The sequence below is a fragment of the Nycticebus coucang genome, chromosome 10, assembly GCF_027406575.1.
Source record: "Nycticebus coucang isolate mNycCou1 chromosome 10, mNycCou1.pri, whole genome shotgun sequence".
In the NCBI taxonomy this organism is placed as follows: domain Eukaryota; kingdom Metazoa; phylum Chordata; class Mammalia; order Primates; family Lorisidae; genus Nycticebus; species Nycticebus coucang.
The window spans coordinates 116,184,440-116,204,178 of record NC_069789.1 but is presented as its reverse complement, the minus strand read 5'-3'; the positions used below and the strand labels follow the sequence as shown (position 1 = coordinate 116,204,178).

Here is a 19,739-nt window from a genome sequence, read left to right as displayed (position 1 = left end):
GACTCCTGGGTTTGCAGAAACAGGCAAGGGTCTGCACCTCTGAGTCTGCGAAGGGAGGAGGCTGGGAACAGGGACAGAGGTGTTCAGCGACAGGCAGACAGGTCCAGAAGGGGACTAGGGAAGCAGACTCCTGGGCCTTAGGAGGGCAGGATTGGAGTATGGACTTTAGGGTAGAACAGAGAGATGGCAGTTCCCATTGGCAAGACTGAGGGCCTGAAATTCGGCAGGGCAAGCTTAGGCAGCTGTGTTCTGAGGCGTGTGGGAGGCTCCAGTGCTCCTGGGTTGGATTATATGACAAAGTGCAAGCTGAGGCCGTGGCTATAAATACCTCCTTGGACTAGGCAGGGGCCCAATGCTACAGGCAGGGGCCTTGGTACTTTATTCCACAGAAAACCATCATCACTAGCGCGCCCAGATCTTAACAATCGAGGCGTTGCCAATACAACAGATATCTTTATTGCTCCTTGGCACTAACATTCCAATCCCATCTTCTCACGGTCCCATCCTCCACTACCCGAAAACTCAAACTCCCAGCAGTGCATGCGGGGGAAAGAAACTACAACTCCCTGAAAGCTCTGCGCTCAGGCGGGCTCCAGTGAGAAGGAGCTCCCTTGAATTTTTCAAGGTTCGTGCACTCGTTTGCTATTAGTTTTCAAGGAGGCGTGGCCACGGGGGGTCCGTGGCGGTGATTGGCCGGTAGCTCCTGCTGCTCAAGATCCCAGAGAAGGCGGCGAAGCCTACGCAGTTCACGGTGCAAGGCGTCCTCTGTCACCGGACCCATGAGGCGCAAGCGCGAACTGCCCAAGGGCAGGATGAGGGGAGGGTGCGATGAGAAGCTTTCGAAGATGTCCCCTGAGGCCAAAGAAGATGGGGTTAGATTCTGAAAATGGGCGTGAGGAGGATATGTTGGGGAGAGTTGAGCAATTCCTGGAGCAGGATCCACCCCAACAAATGCAACTCTTGGGAGTTCCCAAGGATGATGGGAGTAGCAGTTCAGACTACGAAAAGCCACAGTTGCCTGGAAACGGGCTACACAGTTTAGTCCCTAGGACTAGGAGGAAGGGTTGGAAATTTAATTAAGTCTTAAGGACCTTGAAGGTAGAGGGGTCCGGAGCTCCGACTCCTAGGAGAGATGTTGGGAAAAAAGAGGGAAGCCAGGGACCTGAGCTCCTGTATCTTGTGGGAGGAGAGGCCTGGGTCCAGCATGTAGGTCCTGGGGAAGAGAGGGCTAAGGGTCTAGAATCCTGGATCAGAAGGAAGAGGCTGGGGATATACACTCCTGGGTACTGAAGAGAGAAAGCCGGCAGCCCCAGTGCTTGTATCCCCACTTCTCCTTACCTGTGTCCACTGCATCTCGCTCTGCAGGGGGAGGGTCCCAGGCAGGTGGTGGCCCACGGCCAGGCCCCAGCTGGTAGTGGCTGAGGAGATGGTGAAGCTGAGCAGGGGTAAGGGTGGGGTGGTCAGTTCGTAGGCTGCTCCATGAAGCCTGGTGGAAAGGCCAAGTGAGAAATGCATGGTCATTATCGGGCAGCTGAGAATCATAAGTAGATGTACATCTCTGTAGGGCGTGGATGTGGTGGGCAGATAGTGGGGTTCTGTGCAATGTTTTATGAGCACCGTGAAACTGTCACTGATGTGATGATGGGGAAAGATGTGGTCTTAGCAATTTTAAAAAATGTGATTTGCCAGCTATGATTTAATATTAAAAAAAGGTGATTTGCTGGGCGGCGCCTGTGGCTCAGTCGGTAAGGCGCCAACCCCAAATACCGAGGGTGGCGGGTTCAAACCCGGCCCCGGCTGAACTGCAACCAAAAAATAGCCGGGCGTTGTGGCGGGCGCCTGTAGTCCCTGCTACTCGGGAGGCTGAGGCAAGAGAATCGCTGAAGCCCAGGAGTTGGAGGTTGCTGTGAGCTGTGTGATGCCACGGCACTCTACCGAGGGCCATAAAGTGAGACTCTGTCTCTACAAAAAAATTAAAAAAAAAAGGTGATTTGCTTAAGAATACATGAGGATATAGGAAGTGGATGGGGAGAGAAGAAACAAGACTGGCCATTAGTTTATATTATTGAAGGTAGTGATGTGTACACAAGGATTCATTATTCTATTGTGGCCACTTTTTATATCCATTTGACAATCTCCGTAACTAACCTAGCTGGCATCAGAATCACCAATGTGGTTAAAATCAGAGACTACACCCAGACTGCCTGGGTTCAAAAATCCCAACATGGCTACTTAGTACCTTCTAGCAAGTCACTATACCTCAGTTTCCTCAACTGTAAATTGGAAGACTAGAAACTGCCCAAGGGAGTTGTTAAGAAGATGCAATATGGTGAGATTGTAAAGTACTTCGAACACTTCCTGGGGCTTATTAAATATATTATAGGGCAAGGTGGTTCATGCCTGTAATCCTAGCACTCGGGAGGCCAAGGCAGGTGGTTTGCCTGAGCTCAGGAGTTTGAGACCAGCCTGAGCCTGAGCAAGAGCGAGCCCCTGTCTCTAAAACTTGCCAGGCTTTGTGGCAGATGCCTGTAGTCCCAACTACTAGGGAGGCTGAGCTATGATGCCATGGCACTCAACCCCAGGGTGACTGAGACTCTGTCTCAATAAATAAATAAAAATAAACAAATAAATTGTAAACATTTGATAAATAAAAATAAATAAATGAAATCAAGTGAACTATCTATCCTACCTGATTCTTAGTTTCCTCTGAAAAATTGTCAATAACATACTTCAGGGGTCTGCATCCACATTAAACCAGAAGTGCTAAACACAGTGCTTGGCATATAATTTATGTTCAATGAATCTTTTAACCATCACACTCCTTGGTCTCACACCAGACTTGTTGACTCAGCATATCTGAGGGAGGGACCCTGGAAACTATTTTTAATAGTTTTTTTTTTTTTAAACAGATTCTTTATTTTGTGTGTGTGTGTGTGTGTTTTGGCCGGGGCTGGGTTTGAACCTGCCACCTCTGGCATATGGGACCGGCACCCTACTCCTTGAGCCACGGGCGCCACCCTATTTTTAATAGTTTTAATAAGTTCCACTGAGCTTCAGATATAGCCACATTTGGCCGTTGTTGGTGCTGACTTCCTTCTATCTGCCAGTGCATCACCCACAGTGTCTGAGCTGGGCCAGGGATGACACAGAGTCCCAGGGTGAGATGAATACAGAGAGTAGCTGAGTGCACTGAGGAATCACAGGTCAAGGTTGGGTAGAGTTCACTGAGAATTACCTTAAGCAGGGAGGTGCGGGGCACACAGAGCAGATTCACAGCCATGGAGAGTTTCCGGAAGAACTCAGTGGCAATGTCACCCAGCCCAGCTCCCTGTAGCCAGTCCAAGACAAGGTCCAGGTTGGTTCGGATTTGGACAGCTCGAGACCACTGATAGAAAGGTCGGCCTTGACCTGTGGTTAGAAGGTATAAAGGCTATGAGAGGCAACCTGTGGGTGGACTCTTCCTGCCTCTCAGACCATTTCTATCCTTCAGCTTGGGCTCCTGTCTTTGCCTCCCTGACAGGAGCAAACCTCCCCAGCCCAAATCTCACCTCGTTCCATCAGTGAGTTGAGAAGGGAGGCATTGGAGAAGAAGAACAAGTAGCCAAAAGTCTGAGATACTAGGTCCGGGTGCAGTTCGCACTGGTTGGTCAGTTCCAGGGCTGCCTGGAACACGCCCAGGGTAGGTCTCAACCCTGGAGGCATGGCCCCTAGCTCTGCGCCAGGCCCTGGCAGCTCTGCCCCAGCTGTGAAAGGGTTACTATCCAGGAGAGCAGGCAGTGTTGAATACAGAGTCTGAGGAGATACAGAGGTGCATACAAGTGAGCAGACCTGGAACCTTAGGTAGAGTGTGAAGATAAGGGGAAGTTTCCCAAAGGCTTCTGGGAATTGTAGTCCAACTACTCTCAACACCCTAAAGTTCTCTGTGCAGAACCTTGTTATATATTTGTAGATAGATTTTTAGCATTTATTAGGCCTGGAACAACTCAAATCTTTTAAAAACGCTTTCTATAAGTTTCTTAAGTATTTTAAGACCATCTCTTGTGCATTGTGGAACTTGTAGTTCTCAAGAGACAGCTCAAGGAGGACAAAGGATACTGAACAAAGAGACTCCCTTCAGTCAAATTATTTATCCAGAGTTCCTGAAGGACAGAAAAAGAATAGAGAGTCAGGAAGTGGTAGTAGGGTGGCAGTTAGCCAGTGGAAAGTTAGATCAGGCCAAGGACAGGAAATGACATCAGAGACAGAGAGGAAATAAAAGCACACTTGGCAAGGATATAAAGGAAGTGAAGCCTTAGAGGAAAGGGCTTCACAATCACACCTGCTGGAGGAACTTAGAGACTATCTGTCCCAACAGAACCCTTTTGATTTCACAGATAGGGCGTCCAAGCCAGAAACCCTGAGAATTCCAAGAAGCAATAGTAAGGTCAAGGGTAGTGGTAGGGGAAACTGGCACAAAAAGCAGCCCCTGCAGGAAGGACACTTAAGGGGAAAATGATCTGTAGCTCAGAAAAGGGAGTGGATTCAGAGCTAGAAGAAGTGAAGTCAGTGAAAACAGGAAGTGAGGCCTGATTGAAGAGGACCTTCAGTTTAAATGACAGTTCCTGACACTCTGATTTATCTATATTTTTCTCTCTCCCCATAGGATGTATCATCAACTAAACCGCCAACTTAGAAAATGGGAGACTGAAAAAGTGGTAGTGGTGATATAAAAAGATAATGGGGTTAGCCTGTTAAGAGGTGATGATTGCAAAGACAATAATAAAGCCAGAAAGGCATGAAGCAATGTAAGTTCAAATAGGAAGTGAAGTTACAATAGCAAAGTGCTGGGGTAAGACGGGATGTCATGTCAGAGAAGCAAGAAATCTTGAGTCAAATAGGAAGTGACATCAGAGCAATACAATGTAGTTTAAACAGGAAGTGATGCTCTATCAAACAGGAAGCAAGAGGAAAGGCCAACCTTGGTGAGGTAGTAGACAGACTGCTGGAAGGTACACATGATGACCTCATCCAGGAGGGCCATGGCCTCATCACATAATTCCAAGTCATTGCAGAGCTGTGGGTCTGAGGACAGGCCTGGGGGTGAGAGAAAGATCCAAAGGCTGGCAGCTAGAAGCCCAGGTCTCCAGGTGCAGGGAGTAATGGGGGTTTAAGCAGGCCTGAGCCTGGGCCAGAGCTCACCCTCCTGGTCAGCCTCTTTCTCCATTTCCAAGACCTTTTCCTGCACAAAGCTCAGCAGCTCCGTGGTATTGGCCATCCATAGCATAAGTGGCCGCAGCTCCACAGACACAGCCTCAGGAGTCAGGGGTACCTCAGGGACCCCCTCAGGGTGGCTGGGGAAAGAGGAAGGACTTCGTGATTGCTGCCCAACTCTCATCAAAGTGTCCAAACATGATCTAAGTCTAAGTAGGAGACCAAGACCAACCCCTACTTCACAGATGGACAGGCTGAGTCCCAAGGAGGAGCAGAAACTTGAGCTAAAACATGCATGGGGTGAACACAAAAGTGGATGGAGATCCCAGCCCCTGCATCCCTCCAGCCCTTTCTGCTCAGAATTTCTCTTACTTTTCTGGTTGACGGTCTCCAATTTCCTTAATCTTTTCCTGTGAACAGTAAGATCAGGGTCAAGGGGAGAGGGATTCACTGAAGGGCCTATGAGTTAATAAGACTTTGTTTTTTCTGGAAACACCTTTTTCACAGAGACTCTCCCCACTTTTCAGATGGACTCTAATCTCAAGATTCAGAATAGTGTCTCCCTCTTCTTACTTTTTTTTTTTTATCTCACTTTATCATCCTCGGTAGAGTGCCGTGGTGTCACACTGCTCACAGCAACCTCCAGCTCCTGGGCTTAGGTGATTCTCTTGTCTCAGCCTCCCAAGTAGCTGGGACTACAGGTGCCCGCCACAATGCCTGGCTATTTTTTTTTGTTGTTGTTGTTGCAGTTTGGCGGGGCTGGGTTTGAACCCGTCACCCTCGGTATATGGGGCCGGTGCTCTACTCACTGAGCCACAGGTGCCACCCTCTTCTTACCTTTTAAAACACACATCCCTATGATCAGAAGTAGTCTCTCTCCCACAGGTCCTCTTCTCTTTTTTTTTTTTTTTGGTTTTTGGCGGGGGCTAGGTTTGAACCTGCCACCTCGGGACTGGCGTCCTACTCCTTGAGCCACAGGCGCCGCCCCTAGGTCCTCTTCTCAAATGGAGTTTCTTTTTACCTCCAAGAAATTCCCTAAGCTTCTCTCTGACTAGGCCCTAGCACAACAGGATGGAACCTGTCTCCAACTCTGAATGGTTTCTTTCTGGCAACCCCATCAGTAGATCCAATGGCTTCGCTCTCCCTTCCTTCCGAGAATGGTGTTGCCATTCTTGCTCCAAAGGGGCTGCCCTCTTCACTTCCCACAATGGTCTCTCCCAGCTTCTTATCCAATCGGATCTTCCCTCCTCCCCGACACCCCGATTTCCCATTATGGGTTCTTCCACTATCCCCAAAGGTGCCCTCTCTCCACAACTCCCAGCATCCCTCGGCGCCCCAGCTGTTAGCCGGCGCCCTTCCCATCATGGGAGAATAGGAAAGAGGGTTCAAGGTCGGATGGTGGAAGCTGGAGAAAGGACTTGGGGCACAGGTGGGGCTGTCGGCCGTCGGAGGCGCTCACTCACCCAGACTGCCTCTTTGATGAGCCGGGCCAGGCGGCCCAGCAGGCGTGGCAGGTGGCCCAACTCCAGCTCCCGGGCAGAATGCTGCACGCACAGCGCGAGCAGCGTGGCGGGTCCAAGCGGTGGCAGGTCTCCCGCGCCAGCGGCCGCTGCACGCACGATCTCACCCAGCAGCGCCTCCTCCTCGCGCGGCCGGAAGCGCAGTACCGGCTCACGGCCGTCCAGATAGGCGGCCAGCGCCTCGCCGCGCTCCTGCAGGCCTCGGCCGCACAGGCGACAGGAGAAGGCCCAGCCAGGGCCTGGTGGCGTGGCCCCGGGCCGCGCAGGAAGCCACGTCGGCCGCGTGGACCCGGAACCCCCATTGCGGGGATCCTTGTACATGAACAGGAAGTGCTCGCCCAGCCCCAGGAGGTCACCTGGGTGTAGCTCGGCCTCCCGCAGCAGGAGGCACCCATTGTGTGTGACTGGAGCACCCCGGGATGGGCGCACCATGGCAGGGGGCTCCGGGCCCGCACGCACTGTGCAGTGACGAGGCAGGATGTCAGGAGCGTTGAGGAAGGTGTCCACATACGGGGCTGTGGACCCGCCTCGGCCGGATGAGTTCCCGCCCCGGCCAAACACATGCTGCTCCCTTGTCATCACGTACACCACGAAGTCCTGGAGAGAAAGCGAAGGTGCACTAAGGACACCTCTCCGCGAGGAATGGACGCTTGCATATACAAGATCTCTTTCCTATAATCAATCTTTGCATGTCCCACCTCCTTTGAATGAATGCTTCCAAGGTAATTTCCTCCATTCCCACAGGACCCTAAGTAGTCCTATCTCCAATGAGTGGACTCTCTGTGAACTCTTACAAGGCACTATCTATGGTACAATGTCCCATAACACCCATCCCAAAGACTAGATACTTATGAGTAAACCCCTTTCTTGACGTGAACTCTACCATTTTATTCCATCAAAGAATAGATGCTTACAAGGAGATCTTTCTCCAATGGACTAGCCCATCCTCCTCACCTCTTCTTCAAGGCAATCCCTTCCTACAGTGGACTGTTCCATGGCATCCAGCCAAGGAATGGGTCCAAGGATATCCCCCCTTCCAAAGTGGACTATCCAATTACCTTCACCCTCAAAGAACGCTCCCTTAAAGGAAAAAAAAGGTTTTTAAAGGAACTCTCCCCTTTTCCTATACTTGGCCCTACTTATCCATTATTCTGTCCCCCGTAATGGAAGCTTCCAAATACATTTCCCCTTCCAATAATAGCTTCTTTCAATATTCCCAATGCAATGAAAAGATATCTTTAAGGAGGGCGGCGCCTGTGGCTCAGTGAGTAGGGCGCCGGCCCCATATGCCGAGGGTGGTGGGTTCAAACCCAGCCCCGGCCAAACTGCAACCAAAAAAATAGCCGGGCGTTGTGGCGGGCGCCTGTAGTCCCAGCTACTAGGGAGGCTGAGGCAAGAGAATCGCGTAAGCCCAGGAGTTGGAGGTTGCTGTGAGCCGTGTGACGCCACGGCCCTCTACCCGAGGGCGGTACAGTGAGACTCTGTCTCTACAAAAAAAAAAAAAAAAAAAAAAAGATATCTTTAAGGAGATCTCCCATTGAACAAAGGTTTTCTCCAATTTCTCCATCCCACGAAGAAGATCCCTCTACTACTGTGGACTCACTCATATGCGCCCAACCCATGATTAACTCATTCCCAAGGAGATATATTCCCACAATAGACTCACCCATTACCCCCCACTCTCCTGATAGAGCATTCCAAAGAGTTTCCCCATACATCAATGGAAAATCTCAATTTTCATCTCCAAAGAGATATCCATACAGTGGGCTCTTCTAGTAACTCTGCTTATAAGTAGACAATTTCAAGAATACCCTCTTAGGGGGCAGCGCCTGTGGGTCAGTAAGTAGGATGCTGGCCCCATATACCGAGAGTGGTGGGTTCAAACCCAGACCCAGCCAAACTGCAACAACAAAAAATAGCTAGGCCTTGTGGCAGGCGCCTGTAGTCCCAGTTACTTGGGAGGCTGAGGCAAGAGAATTGCCTAAACCCAGGAGTTGGAGGTTGCCGTGAGCTGTGATGCCATAGCACTCTACTGAGAGTGATAAAGTGAAATTCTGTCTCTAAAAAAAAAAAAAAAGAGAATACCCCCTTAGGGCTTGGTGCCTGTAGCTCAGTGAGTAGAGTACTAGCCACATATACTGAGGATGGCAGGTTCGAGCCTGGCCTGGGCCTGCTAAACAACAATGACAACAATAACAAAAAAATAGCTTGACATTGTGGTGGGTGCCTATAGTCCCAGCTACTTGGGAGGCTGAGGCAAGAGAATCACTTCAGCCCAAGGGTTTGAGGTCGCTGTGAGCTGTGATGCCAAAACACTCTACAGAGGGCGACATAATAAGACTCTGCCTCAAAAAAAAGCATGACCTGGGCACCTTGGAAGAGCATAGAGCAGCTGTTTTTTAGGATGTCTCTCAGTTTGCATTTGCATTTGTCTGGTTTTTTTGTTTGTTTTTTTCAGGAATAGCTTGAAGCTGCGCATCCTGGCAGGAGTGCTGCAGAGGAGTGCTGGGTCCTTCTCAGCCCCTTGTATCAGGGTGTACTTGAGGACCATACCCTCACAACCTGTGATCTGAGGTAAGGGCTGTCTGCCAGGTTTCTCCTGTAAAGTTACTAGTTTTCCTTTTGTAATTAGTAAGTATCTTGTGGAGAGACACTGTGAGACTGCAATTATCTTGTTTCTCATCAAGGCACACACGTGTATTTTCCTGTCATGGTGTTTGCTGTATTGTGTCAAATACAATTTTTTTTTTTTTAAGAGGAAGAGTCTCACTTTGTCACCCTCGGTAGAGTGCCGTGACGTCACAGCTCACAGCAACCTTCATCTCTTTGGCTTAGGCGATTCTCTTGCCTCAGCTTCATGAGTAGCTGGGACTATAGGCACCTGCCACAATGCCCGGCTATTTTTTTGTTGCAATTTGGCTGGGGCCGGGTTTGAACCTGCCACCCTCCGTATATGGGGCCAGTGCCCTACCCACTGAGCCACAGGAGCCACCCTCAAATACAAAATTTTAAAGGGGATCTATTTCTCCTCTGTGTATCTAAAGAAAGATGTGTCATAGAACATATGTTCTTAACAGTAAATGGCTTATATATTAGAATAAAAAATTTTTTTTGAAAAAAAAAAACAAAAGAATACCTTCTTTTTTTTTTTTTTTTTTTTTTGGTCGGGGCTGGGTTTGAACCCGCCACCTCCGGCATATGGGACTGGCGCCCTACTCCTTGAGCCACAAGCGCCGCCCAAGAATACCTTCTTTTGGGAGAAGAATACACTCTTAAGGGAGTGTCCCATTTCATACACCAAATAAACACATGCATTCCAGAAGACCACAAGTTTTTTTTTTTTTTTTTGAGACAGGGTTTCACTATGTCATCCTCGGTAGAGTGCCATGGTGTCACAGCTCACAGCAACCTCCAACCCTTGGGCTGAAGCAATTCTTTTGCCTCAGCCTCCCAAGTAGCTGGGACTACAGGCACCTGCCACAATTCCTGGCTATTTTTTGTTGCAGTTGTCATTTTTTGTTTAGCTGGCCCAGGCTCTGTTCGAACCTGACAGCCTCAGTGTATGTGGCTGGCGCCCCAACGAATGTGCCACAGGCCCCGAGCCATTTTTTTTTTTGAAGTTGCTTTATTTTTTTATTTATTTATTTTTTGTAGAGACAGAGTCTCACTTTATGGCCCTCGGTAGAATGCCGTGGCGTCACACAGCTCATAGCAACCTCCAACTCCTGGGCTTAAGCTATTCTCTTGCCTCAGCCTCCCGAGTAGCTGGGACTACAGGTGCCCACCACAACGCCTGGCTATTTTTTGGTTGCAGTTTGGCCAGGGCCAGGTTTGAACCCGCCACCCTCAGTATATGGGGCCGGCACCTTACCGACTGAGCCACAGGCGCCGCCCCAAAGTTGCTTTATTTTTATTTCTTATTATTTATTTTTTGGAGACAGAGTCTCACAATGTCGCCCTTGGTAGAGTGCTGTGGCATCACAGCTCACAGAAACCTCTAACTCTTGGGCTCAAGCGATTCTTTTGCCTTAGCCTCCCATGTAGTTGGGACTACAGGCGCCTGCCCCAGTGCCTAGCTATTTTTTGTTGTAGTTATCATTATTGTTTAGCAGGTCTGTGCCAGGTTCCAACCCACCAGCCTGGGTGTATGTGGCTGGCACCGTAACCACTGAGCTACAAGTGCCAAACCAGGGAAGACCACTTTTTATTTTATTGAATTTTGTTTTCAATCGTCTTAGTTTGAAGGTTTTTGTTGTTGTTGTTGTTTTGGCTTTCAATCGAAGTCTTAGTTTGAATTTGTTTTTTATTTTATTTATTTATTTATTTTATTGAGACAGAGTCTTACTTTGTGGCCCTTAGTAGAGTGCCCTGGCATCATAGCTCACAGCAACCTCCAACTCTTGGACTTAAGCGATTCTCTTGCCTCAGCCTCCCAAGTATTGGAACTACAGGCGCCCGCCACAATGCCTGGCTTTTTTTGGGTAGAGATAGGGTCTCACTTTGGCTCTGGCTCAGGCTGGTCTAGAACCTCTGAGCTCAGGGCAATCCACCAGGCCCTGCCTCCTAGAGTGCTAGGGTTACGGGCGTGAGCCACTACGCCCGGCCGAAGACCACTTTTTAAAAATGAACTTTTTCATTTCCATTCTATAAAAATGTGAGCATTCAGGGCGGGGCTCTAACTCAGTGGGTAGGGTGCCAGCCTCATATATCAAGGGTGGCGGGTTCAAACCCAGCCCCAGCCAAACCAAAAAAAAAAAAAAATAAGCATTCAGTCTGACCCCTGTCCTAAAATAAGCCCTTCTGTTCTCCAACCATGTTTGAGAGAGTAGACATCTTAATATGCATAAATCCCCTTTCTACACTGAACTCTCCCATTACTCCACCCCATGAATTGATGCTGCTAAAGAGACCCCTTCCTACAACACAGTTACTTACCTGCCCCTCTAGAAAAAAATGGCCTTTTCTAGTCTGACTATCTTCTGTTCTCCATTCCTGTCTGAAGGAATGAGATGATCCCAAATACATGAGCCCCTTTCAACAACGGGCTCTCCTGTCCCTTAGCCCAAGAAGGGATGCTTCCACAGTACCCACAAAGGACGCTCACATTACAATCCCTCCACGAACAGACAAATCCAAATGAATTCCTACAAGAGATTCACCTATTATTTCTGTCCACAAGGAATCTACAATTCCAATGAAGACTCTTTCTCACAAAGGAATTTCTCATGAACCCCACTCCAGGGAATAGATGTTTCTAATGTTTCCCCCTCTTCCCATAAGGGACTTATCCTCTTTCGATTTGACCACCTTCCCCAAAGACAGTCTCTTCTTCACCAACTTTGTCCAGAGAAATGGGCTGTTGTTATATATGCAAGATCCTTGCTAAAATGAGCTCTCCCCTGTCCCCTTGCCCTACAGGGAGGAGTGAATTTTTCCATGTGAGCTCTTTCCTGAATAGTGGTAGCCTCTCATCCACATACAAAGCCAGGCTGCCTAACCGTATTGGATCTGTCTGTGCCTGTAAAAATGGAACTGTCCAATAAGCTCCACCACCTTCTCGAGTGGCTTTGCCATTGGTCCCAGCTGTAATTGCTGAGCTGGGCTGTACCACTGTCACTCAAAGGTGGGCAACAACAAGGACGAATAATATCCCATCACCACAAATAAATGTTTATTTCCTTCCAGTAAAATATTACATTTCTATTAATGAAGTAATTTCCCATAGATCCCCAACCACCAATCCTTTCTTCCTCTCTGCTTCCTAACAAAGAAGTTTTATTATCTCCCAAATATGTAAAGTAAATAGAAGTATCGATACCACCTGCCTCCATCAATAATGGTGAAATCGTTTCCTTGTAAACAATCACCTTTTAAAAATGGTTAGTTCACTTCCCCTACCAATAAAACCTACGTACATACACAGCAAAATCCAGGCAACAAATGATTTCCCTGCCCCAGGAGATGGATTCTCCCATCCCTCCCCGTCAAAAACTGGGCATTTCCAAAATCTTCTTTCTAAGATGCACTCTTTCTTGAGGAAGACAGTGCTTTCCTCCAACTATGAACTAAGCGAACCATTCCCTATTTGCCCCTTCAGTAGACTCTTTCTCAGCTGTCTACTTTCTTCCTTCTTTGGTCTCTGACTTTATCGCCTTCTGTGGAACCTCGCTGGACCACACCTCCCAGAGAACCCTGAGAATTCTGGGAGTTGTAGTTCTGTTGCCCTCCAACCGTCGGGTGGTTCACAGGGTTTTTTCGTTTTTTTAGAGACAGAGTTTCGCTCCGTCGCCCGCCCTCCGTAGAGTGCGGTGGCGTCACAGCTCACAGCAACCTCCAGCTCTTGGGCTTAGGCGATTCTCTTGCCTTAGCCTTCCAGTAGCTGGGACTACAGGCGCCCGCAACAATGCCCGGCTAGTTTTGTTGCAGTTTGGTCCGGACCGGGTTCGAACCCATCACCCTCTGTACATGGGGCCAGTGCCCTACCCACTGAGCCACAGGTACCGATAGAGCTCTTTCGGTAGGGAAGGCGACACTCACCTGGGCGTCCTGGTAGCCCTGGAGAAGCAGGAAGTAGGGGCGGTTGCTGGGGGCCTGGATAAGGCACTGAGTCAACTGATCGAAGTCTCCGGGGTCTGCAGGTCCAATTTGGGCGTCGGCTGCCCCTGGGGCCATGCTAAGTGCCTGCTGCCTGCGTTCCTGCTGCCGCCGCCGTCGACCCTGCAAGCTAAGCTCTGACACGCTTCGCCTCAGGGACAAGTTTTCCGAGCGTTCTTTGCCTCCGGACCCAGTCGAGGACCCTGATCCCGACCCTGGACCAGGACTGGCCAGTGCCGCCCCACCTGAAGCCGCCCGGGAGCGGTTCTTTTGCGGCCGCCACGAGGGGGCGCCAGTGCCTGCAGAAAGATAGAACAGTGAGGCTGAGCTTACAAATTGACACAAAGAAATTACAAGGAGACTAAGAACAGGCTTCAGAGAGAAGAGGCTGCTTCCCACATTTAGGCTTTTGCGTATGGTGTTCTTTTTGGCTGAACCACATTTCCCGCCTGGATACTACCCTTTTTGCAGCTTTCAGCTCAGAAATTTCATTCATTCTTGCAACAGGTATTTATTGAGCACCTACTGTGTGCCTGGGACTGTTCTAGGCACTGGGTAACAGAGAGGACCCTGCCTTCAGGGTGATAGAAACCAACTCCTGAACACCCTTCCCTGACAGTCCATGTTGAAGCAGGTAACTGCACCACCAGGTAGGTACTCTGGGCTTTGTGTGGAGCAGCACAGGCTCTGGCACATAGTAGGCACACAGTAGAAATGAGCCAAATGATTTGATGTTTCCCACTAGCCTTGTGATGTGGGAGGGTGAGAGCCTTACCTGTCAGTGTCCCCACTGTATTCCTCAAGGCCCTAAAAAAATATGTGGTTCATAGTAGGTGCCAATGAACACTTTTTTTGGGGGGGGGGGGAGATGATGATTATAATTGCCATTTTTCTTTTTGAGACAAAGTCTCACTCTGTTGCCTGAGTTAGAGTGCAGAGGTATCATGGTAGCTTACAGAAACCTCAAACTCCTGGGTTCAAGTAATCCTCCTACTTCAGCTTCCCGAGCAGCTGAGAATACAGGCACCTGCCACTACAACCAACTAATTTTTCTATGTTTTTGTAGAGATGGGGTTTTGCTTTTGCTGAGGCTGGTCTTGAACTCCTGGTCTCAAGCAATTCTCCTGCCTCAGCGCCATTCTTTCTTAAGTACCTACTATGTGCCAAGCTATATATACGTGTGTGTATATATGGATGTGTGTGGTACATATATATGTATATTCCATTGACTCCTCACCAGGTTTTTGCTGAGATTAACTAGCAAAGAACAGATTGGAATCCAAGCCTGAGTTCAAAACCAATCAGTTTAATAGATAACAACACTCTACCCCCTAAAGGGAGACTCAGAAACAGAAAAGTTGTTAGAGAGTTCCCGGAGAAGCCTCTGGTCCTCAATGTACCAGGCCCCATCCCTGCCAGGCTCGGTCCAACACTTGCCATATGATCTTTGACACCACCTCCTGTTCTAGGCAGGGTCTTTTCAGAAACCAGGCCCCTTTGTGGTATAACGTTCCTTAGCCTCTACAAATACCTCTTCCTCTAGCCCCTTCCTTTCCCAAGTGCCCACTTTTGGCAGCCAACCTAGCCTAAGGCCACCTGATCCAAGGCCAGCCCCTTTGAGGCTCCGCCCACTCCTAGGCCCTTCAGGCCAGACCTATGAGCCGATTCCCCTGTTCCCATTTCCTTCCTCTTGTAGGCTCCACCAACATAGACCCTGCCCCTAGGAAACCACCTCAATCTACTTCGCAGAATAGCCTCCTGCCACAGATACCCACGCCTCACCTGCCACCATGAGCCACTATGCTTCACCCAGCCCCACGCCTCATGCTCCATGCTTGTCTCTTCCGCAGGCCCCGCCCCAGTATCACAGGCTCCGCCCATAGGCTCTGCACAGCCCTCGAGGACGTGGTACGTGGTACTCCTCCAGTTCTAGTTCTCTCCAACACACAGGCGGAATCCTCTGCATCCCTCAGACTCTTGCCTGTCCTTGCCCCTCCTGCCAGGCTTGCCCAGCTCCCAGACCCCACAAACGCTCCTCGGGATTCAATATTCTGCAGGCCCCGCTACATATTCAGCCTCATCCAAGGCAATCCGAAATGTCTACTGAAGGCCCTGACCCCACTCCGGATCCACTCTAGGACAATGCCAACCACCATCAGCCATCAGGCCAGCCCCGCCCGAGCCTCAAACCCCGCCCCTGGAAAAATCCCACCCTACTATCAGGCTCTACCCTCTTCTCAGGCCCGCCCGTCTGGCTGATCCCCGCCTTGCTCCGGCTCCGCGCTCCGGGTGTCCCGGTCCTACGAGTATGGCCCAGCAACCCCCGAGGCGCCGCCCCCTGAGTCGGGGCCCGCCACACCAGGGCCCCTTCTCCCTCGCCCTGCAGACCCCGCCCCAGAGCCGGCCCACAGACTCACCTTCCCTGTCCGCCGCGCCAAAGGCCTCCTGCTCCAGGCGGCGCGCCTCCTCGCGGCCTCGCAACTCGAAGCGCCGCGCCCAGCCAGGCCGCGCCCGCCACAGCTCCTGCACCAGCAGCGGGCGCTCCGAGTCGCCCAGCACACGCAGGTGCTCTGCCCTCCACTCGCCGTTGCCTACGCCGGCCACCGCAGGCCGACCCAAGGCATCGCACAGCGCGAAGGCGTCCACACAGCTGCTCTCTCCGGGGCCGCTGCCGGGGCTGCCCGCCAGACCATAGCGTTCCAGCGCCTCGGCCACGAGCTCGCGCGCCGTGGAGCGCGCCGTGGCCAGCACGCTCTTGTAGTTGGCGCCCGACGCCAGTCCAGCGCCGAAGATTTTGAGGACCCCAGGGGGCGCCGTGGCGCGGGTGGCTAATGGGGGATCCGGGGCCACACCCGCCGCCAGCTCAGGCAGTTTCTTCTCGCTGGCCCAGCGCTGCGCGCCCCCCGGAGTCCCAGGGCCTCCCACGCTGCCAGACCCAGTAGTCCCAGTCCCTGAGCCCCGAAAGAGCTGGGAGATACGTTTGGCGCGGCTACCAGAAGCTCCTCCGGCCGCCTTGACCGCGCCCACTCGCCGCAGTTCCACGTGCGGTGGGGGTGGGAGCAGTGGCTCACTGCTGCGGCTCCCGGTGTCCGAAGACGAAGACCTGGGAGTCCGCCGGGGAACAGAGTCGCGGGAGAGATCCAGAAGGACACATCAAAATGGGGGCGTGGGACGGATTAGGAGAGAGGTTGGGTACAGACCCAGAGAGAGAGAGGGACAGGAACCCAGAAAGAGAAGGAAGCAGAGACGGGTGGTGAAGAGGTGGGCAGCGATGGGGGTGGTGGGCAGAGACAGGAGGCAAAGAAAGAGAAATAAATATATAAATACGAGTCCCACAAAAGGAAATTCCGAGAGGTGAGCAGGGAGGGGAGGAAGGAAGGTGAATCAAACGCCTGCTCCTTCTGTGTTCCCACCTCTGTGCCCACCCTACCTAACTCCATCTCCTGGCCCATCTTCCCACTCTCCCACCGTTTCCCCCTGCCCACCATCTCACTTGCCCAGACAGTGCAATAACCAGAGCCAACCCTTTCAGGGTCACTGCCATGTCCCAGTGCAGGGACTGGACCATAAGCCAGAACTGATGCAAGGCAGGAGGGTAGGGGCAGGAATCCTGTGGAGTTGGGCACTCACTTGACAGAGGCAGCACTGGGCCAGCGCCTCCCCAGCTTGGCCAGCTGCTTCCTGGGGGAATTGATCCACAGACCCACAGGGAGATGGAGCTTCCCAAAGCGGGGGCTTCCGCCCTCTTTCCGTTCACCAGACAGCATGGCCCTAAGGGAGGATGAGTATAGTCCCAACTCCTAAGGCACTCAGTGTGAGAATGGGATAAAAGGGACCTGGACCCCAGAGTGGGGGTTTGTCTGGGCTCAGGCTCTTGAATCCAGGTGGAAGAGAGGGATGGGATCCTGGACTCCTGGGTCCTGGGATGGGAGATGGCCAGGGACTGACTCTGGCATCCAAGGGAGTAGGTGGCTGGACTCCTGGGCCCCTGGCTCTTACCCTGCTTTGGGTCTGGCAGCACCCGGAGGCCCTAGCTCCACTGGCCGGGGTAGTTCCACTGTTCTTGTTTAGCCTTTGCCTCTGCCCCAGCTCCCAGAACTGGGTGGGGGACAGGAAAAGCAAGAGGAAACCCGGCAGGAAGAGCGGGGAGGGGGTGTCCTGTGAGGAGACCAGGCCTGGGGGAGGAGATCAGGGTAGGGCAGGCCCTGCCTGATTCCTTGATTCTGGAATCACTTCACAGTCAGCTGGACTCCTCCAGGACCCAGGGGTCCTCATTTTCAGCCCCTTTCCCTTAGGCAGGAGCCCATCTCCCAACCTCTCTTTTCAGGATACCAAAAGTTAGGATCAGTCTGGAGGAGTGAGTCAGATACTTAAACAAGATGAATCTTTATTCGCTCCTTAAGTCTGAGGATGTTCTCGTTGGAACCTGGGATGAAGAAACCTGGGATGGAACCCTGGATGAAACCTGAGATGGACCCTGAGATGCAGCCCGAGATGGAGCCCGAGATGGAGCCCGAGATGGACCCTGGGATTTCTTTTCCTCTTCTTGGTCAGTACAGAATAGTTTAAGTGTTATGTAATCTATCACCTTCTTTCGACAACACATGCTGGGGGAGAAAAGAGATTAGGTACCAATTGAGTGTGGGACACCCCTCCCAGCCGCCTCCTATCTGACCTCTATTGCAATTATCTAAGCTCCGCCCTCCGGAGTCCCCCTCCTAAATAAGCCCCACCCCGAGTGGAAGTCCTAAGTGCAGACTTGGTTCTGCGTTGGGTACCAGGAAACCCCAACCCCTCCCTCCAAGTCCGCCTTAGCCGGTGGGTTGCTCACGCTAAGACGAGGCAAACTATCAGCACCAGCGAGATCCACATCAGCAGCCCTGCAAGGCGGTCTTTCAGTATACTATCGGATTTCGGAGACAGAAGGGGTGTGGACGACTGCGAGGTCATCGTGTCCTGTGCGGTTGTTGCAGTGGTTGGTGATGGTGTCTCCTCCTGGGCCCTTTTGGGCAACACTGATGGAAAAGTGACAAAAAGCAGTCCCAGAAGGGCAAAGGCAAGCCTGCCCCAGTACCCAGCTCTCCAAGAGTTAATGTCGCCTCCAATTGCTTGAAGCCAGAACACACCTAAGGGGACCCTGCGTGCGGACCAGAGACCGTGCTCCCAGCAGGAAGCCACACCCCTTGGCCTGAAACCACACCCAACAGGAAGTCACTCCCCTGAAACTGGCCCCTAACTCCCTGGGCTCCAACTCCCACTCTTAACACCGCAGGACTGACCTGTAACATGAAAATGGATGATTGTGGCTGGACTGGACTTCACCAAGCCCAACTCGCAGCGGTAATTGCCTGCATCCTCTACACCCACCATGGGTTTGGTCAGGGTGGGCTCTTTTCCGTCGGACACCAAAGTCTCAGAATTGTTCCCCCAAACCTAGACCCAAGCTCAAGGGGTCACAGAGGCCTGGGGAATTCAGGGATTGGGGGAGTACAGGGGTGAGAAGATCATGGGGCCTTGGTGCAGGGTGTCACTGGTCAGGGAATTGGGTCCCCAGCAGTCAGTAGAGACCACAGCTAATAGCTCAAGGGTCATGAGGGTTGTGGGTGCAGGCTAGTGGATCCAGGGACCAAGGAGCTCACATGATAGACTAGAGAGTTCAAAGGTTACAGGAGTTGAGGACCCCACCCTATAAAATCTGTAATTGGTGAGGCCTTGAGACATCCGATGCCAGCTTAACTCACAGTCCAGGATCATATCTTCCATTTCATAGACCTCCACATTGCGTTCTGAGGATGAGGGATGACTGTGGGACACTCCTTCATGGTTCTTTGCCCTCCCTTATATCCCTTCCATTTGGTTTGAACCCCTGCCTTTTCTTGTCTGCTCTCTCCATCTTGGTTTTCTCTAGACTCAGTCCCTTGTCTCGCCCCACCCCTCTTCAGCAACCCCTCCTCCTGGGTGCAGCTCTCACCCCCGCAATCAGGAGACTTTCGACAAGGATGAATCTGCTTTTGGCAGTGGTTGCACCAGATCACAGCCTGCAACATAACACCTGAAGGGGCAGAGTCAAGGCTTGCATTTACCAGCGAAGGGCAAGGCTAAAGGGAGAAGGCTGGGCTGTGGGCAAGGGACTGGTCATCTGCTAAATCCTTTGGAGGGTCAGGGCCAGAACATACCTGGGTAGGAAGCAGGAGGCTCAGTAAAGAGTGTAAATGGAAGACAACCCACTTTCCAAGAAATCGAAGGTGGAGAAAGAACATTGGAGGTCCAGGAACCTCTCAGATGTGGAGAATGAAAAAAATACCAGGAACCAAAAAGGGGAAGGAGAGGATTGGGCATTCATTGGGCAAGGCTGAGGGGCAGAGGGCTAGCTTCCATGATCCAGACTCACCACATTTGTTGGGACAAAAAGCTGCCTCAGAAGGGAAAAAGGAG

The 19,739-nt window shown here is 51.4% G+C and overlaps 2 protein-coding genes across 2 annotated transcripts; both read right to left on the bottom strand.

Annotated features, from left to right (window-relative positions):
• Positions 1–423: 423 nt before the first annotated feature.
• On the bottom strand, positions 424–17,439 carry RASIP1 (Ras interacting protein 1). The gene is made up of 12 exons (XM_053606432.1): positions 17,304–17,439; positions 16,935–17,075; positions 15,722–16,407; positions 13,248–13,603; positions 6,654–7,307; positions 5,563–5,600; positions 5,179–5,330; positions 4,958–5,073; positions 3,549–3,792; positions 3,236–3,408; positions 1,339–1,486; positions 424–852 (listed from the first exon to the last, which is right to left on the bottom strand). The coding sequence occupies exons 2-12, from the start codon at positions 17,069–17,071 to the stop codon at positions 653–655; spliced, it is 2,904 nt and encodes a 967-aa protein (XP_053462407.1). The 5' UTR covers positions 17,072–17,075; positions 17,304–17,439; the 3' UTR covers positions 424–652.
• A 244-nt stretch (positions 17,440–17,683) lies between these two features.
• IZUMO1 (izumo sperm-oocyte fusion 1) lies at positions 17,684–18,709 on the bottom strand. Its single transcript, XM_053606492.1, has 3 exons — positions 18,584–18,709; positions 18,136–18,319; positions 17,684–17,911 (listed from the first exon to the last, which is right to left on the bottom strand). The coding sequence occupies exons 1-3, from the start codon at positions 18,672–18,674 to the stop codon at positions 17,692–17,694; spliced, it is 495 nt and encodes a 164-aa protein (XP_053462467.1). The 5' UTR covers positions 18,675–18,709; the 3' UTR covers positions 17,684–17,691.
• Between the last annotated feature and the right edge of the window lie 1,030 nt (positions 18,710–19,739).